The 2,693-nt window shown below is 38.5% G+C and overlaps 1 protein-coding gene across 1 annotated transcript in view; it reads left to right on the top strand.

Moving 5' to 3' along the window:
• Positions 1 to 2,147, top strand: part of hectd2 (HECT domain containing 2) — a 50,601-nt gene extending 48,454 nt beyond the window's left edge. Inside the window, exon 20 of the mRNA XM_034898466.1 lies at positions 640 to 2,147. Within this exon, the coding sequence (XP_034754357.1) occupies positions 640 to 760 (121 nt within the window). The 3' untranslated portion in view covers positions 761 to 2,147. The remainder of the gene's footprint in view (positions 1 to 639) is intronic.
• Positions 2,148 to 2,693: the final 546 nt, after the last annotated feature.

A 2,693-nucleotide genomic window follows, 5' to 3' on the forward strand; every position in this document is an offset into this window, starting at 1 on the left:
ATACACATACATGGCTAGCTATCTATTGGAATCAGACAATGCAAACCCTATTTTTGTAACTGTTCTCTTTTGTCTCCGTTCATTGTACTGAACTGACTCTGATCAAATTCTGCAGGAGATAAAACGCTTATCTTAACAGCTAAGACCCTGAATCTGGGTCAGTGAATGGACACACACACGCACGTTTGTATACCCTTGTGAGGACCCACATTAACATGATGCGTTCCCAAGCCCCTAAGCTTCACAATCATGTGATTTTGAAAAGGACTTTTGACACTGTCCTCCCTTGAGTAACGCTACCATAAGTTGTTTGTTTATGCAGTAATGACTCATATTTACGTTTATAAAGACGGCGCCCTCTAGGGAAGTATAAAAGCGCCAAGTTCCTCGTAAGGAGACAGATTGGGGTGTTCTTTTTGACAACGTTAATGACATTTTATAAAAATGAGGACAGAAAATGCTCTAATGGAACTTATTATTTCGAGGAATAAACAAATTATATTGTCTCCTTGTTTGGAGAACTTGTTGGGTAATTTATTAGATGTGGTTAACAAATGTTCAAAGACACATCAAATATAGATTTGCATAATTACTGTTTCTATCCCCCCGCCCTCTCTCTCTTTCTTTGTGTCTCTGCAGGCTGCCGATCTCTCACACCTGTTTTAATCAGATCTGTCTCCCTATGTATCGCACCAGGAAGGAGCTCAAACACAAACTCACCATCGCCATCTCCAACGCTGAGGGCTTTGGCCTGGAGTGACCAGCCTCCATAAACAAACACACACACACACACACACACACTCTCTCTCTCTCTCTCTGTCATGACTGCCACAGCGCACATTTTGTGGTTGTGGATCAAACTTTAGAGGAAACAAGTTTTTCAATAAGTGCTTTCTAATTTCAAACAATATAATCATGGACTCTAATGCAGTTTTATTGTTATTTTGGGGTTGGACTCGTCAATTTGTCAATGTAGAACGTTTTTAATTTGCAGTGGATAAGATGAGAGGTTCCCCCACGCAGCAGCTACAGAGGAGTATTTTTATTTGCACATTGTCTATGTTTGCTCTATTACAAGACAACCCTGGTGAAGACCATTATATTTTGGATGACACTTAAAAGAAGTTAACTTATAGTGTTATCCTTCGAGAAACTCAATGAATTTCATAATGAAGTTTTTAAATATTTCTGGCCCCATGCCATTGAAACCATACCAACCAATATTCTCAGAAATCTTGTATCACCAAAAGCGTGAACTTATAATAGGTTGCTGCTTTGCTCAGGTAATTATTATTGTCAATATGACTATTTATTAACCAGATTTCCAGGTCATTGCCATGGATGTACTAAAGACTTAAATACAGCATTCATGGCGGGGCCCTGTTCATTACTAGAGAAAAAAAGTTTGTGACCTTTCGGGTTAACCTCCATGATATGTGGCCCGCTGAATATGTGCTGTAGAAAGAGACTTTACAAGGCTTTTGTATTGCTTTTGTCGGCTTGAGGGAAGTTTTCAATTATAAAAGTTTGTGGATTCAAAATTCACAGTAGAAAAGAGTCCTAACCGACATTGTTTGAAGTTCAGGGTTCCTGGCAGCAGTTTTACAGACGTCTCTTTTATAAAAGCGGCCTTTTTGGGCCACAGAGTGGCCCATTAATGATAATAGCTTTTGGACGCATTGATCGATGAGCTTTAACGGTGGAGAATTAACTGAGAGCATGTCTGCATTAAGCCGGTTAAATTGAGAACAGAAAGTTGAACAGAAAAATTGGGCCTCAGTTAAAATTTTAAACCCTCAAATGACATGGATTAAATTATCACATCCTTGTGTGTGAGGTACAGAAAAAAAAGAGAGGGAAGAATTATAAACAAACAATAAGGATAAAAGGCAACGGTTTCAACAAAAATTTGCAGATATAGTTCTGGAGGTCACTAAAGAATTGAGATGTATGATTTTAATATTGTGTTCATTTTGACTTTACGGTGACGTTTGAAATATATTTTCATAGAGGCATAGGCATGTTTTGTATCATTTAGCTTTGTTTGCAGCACACTGTCAGAAGGATGCTATCATGTGTCATGGGATTTAGATTGTCTTGTGAAGTTTTATTTTTGTTGTTTTGACATTGCTGCCGGTTTTATTGAAAGGATGCAGCAGAATTTTTCATTTAAATGTTGTGGTATTACAGTTGAACCAGAGCTGTTGATTGACAGTTCAGTCTTTTTTGTTTGTTCTGTTTGAGTGTTGTGCAGAATAGTGATATCCAGAAGCAGGAATCCACCCGCTTCTTGACATCCTGTTTGGTTGTTAATATATAGATGAATAGTCAGATTAGTTATTTGGGTATTGAGATGTTTCCAACAAGCCCTCCAAACCATACTGTAATAGAGACACTAAGCCCATTTAAGTCCCACCCCCAGCGGAGGGGAAAAGAACTTGCTGCTCAGACATGATACAGACGAGAGAAGACCGCAGAGTGAATGGAGAGAGACTGTGGGATCCGACGTTAGGTGTGTTAGCCCAACTTAATCCTCATGCTGTCCTCGGGTCAAATTTGACCCGTTTCCACAAAAAATAGGCTTTCAAAATAGGCTAAAAATGTCAACATTAGAAATGTCAAGTAACTTTTGAAAAAACATTAAAGTAGCACCCACAACATTGAATAAGTGACAAAATGTCGGAAAAAAACGA

The sequence above is a fragment of the Etheostoma cragini genome, chromosome 17, assembly GCF_013103735.1.
Source record: "Etheostoma cragini isolate CJK2018 chromosome 17, CSU_Ecrag_1.0, whole genome shotgun sequence".
In the NCBI taxonomy this organism is placed as follows: domain Eukaryota; kingdom Metazoa; phylum Chordata; class Actinopteri; order Perciformes; family Percidae; genus Etheostoma; species Etheostoma cragini.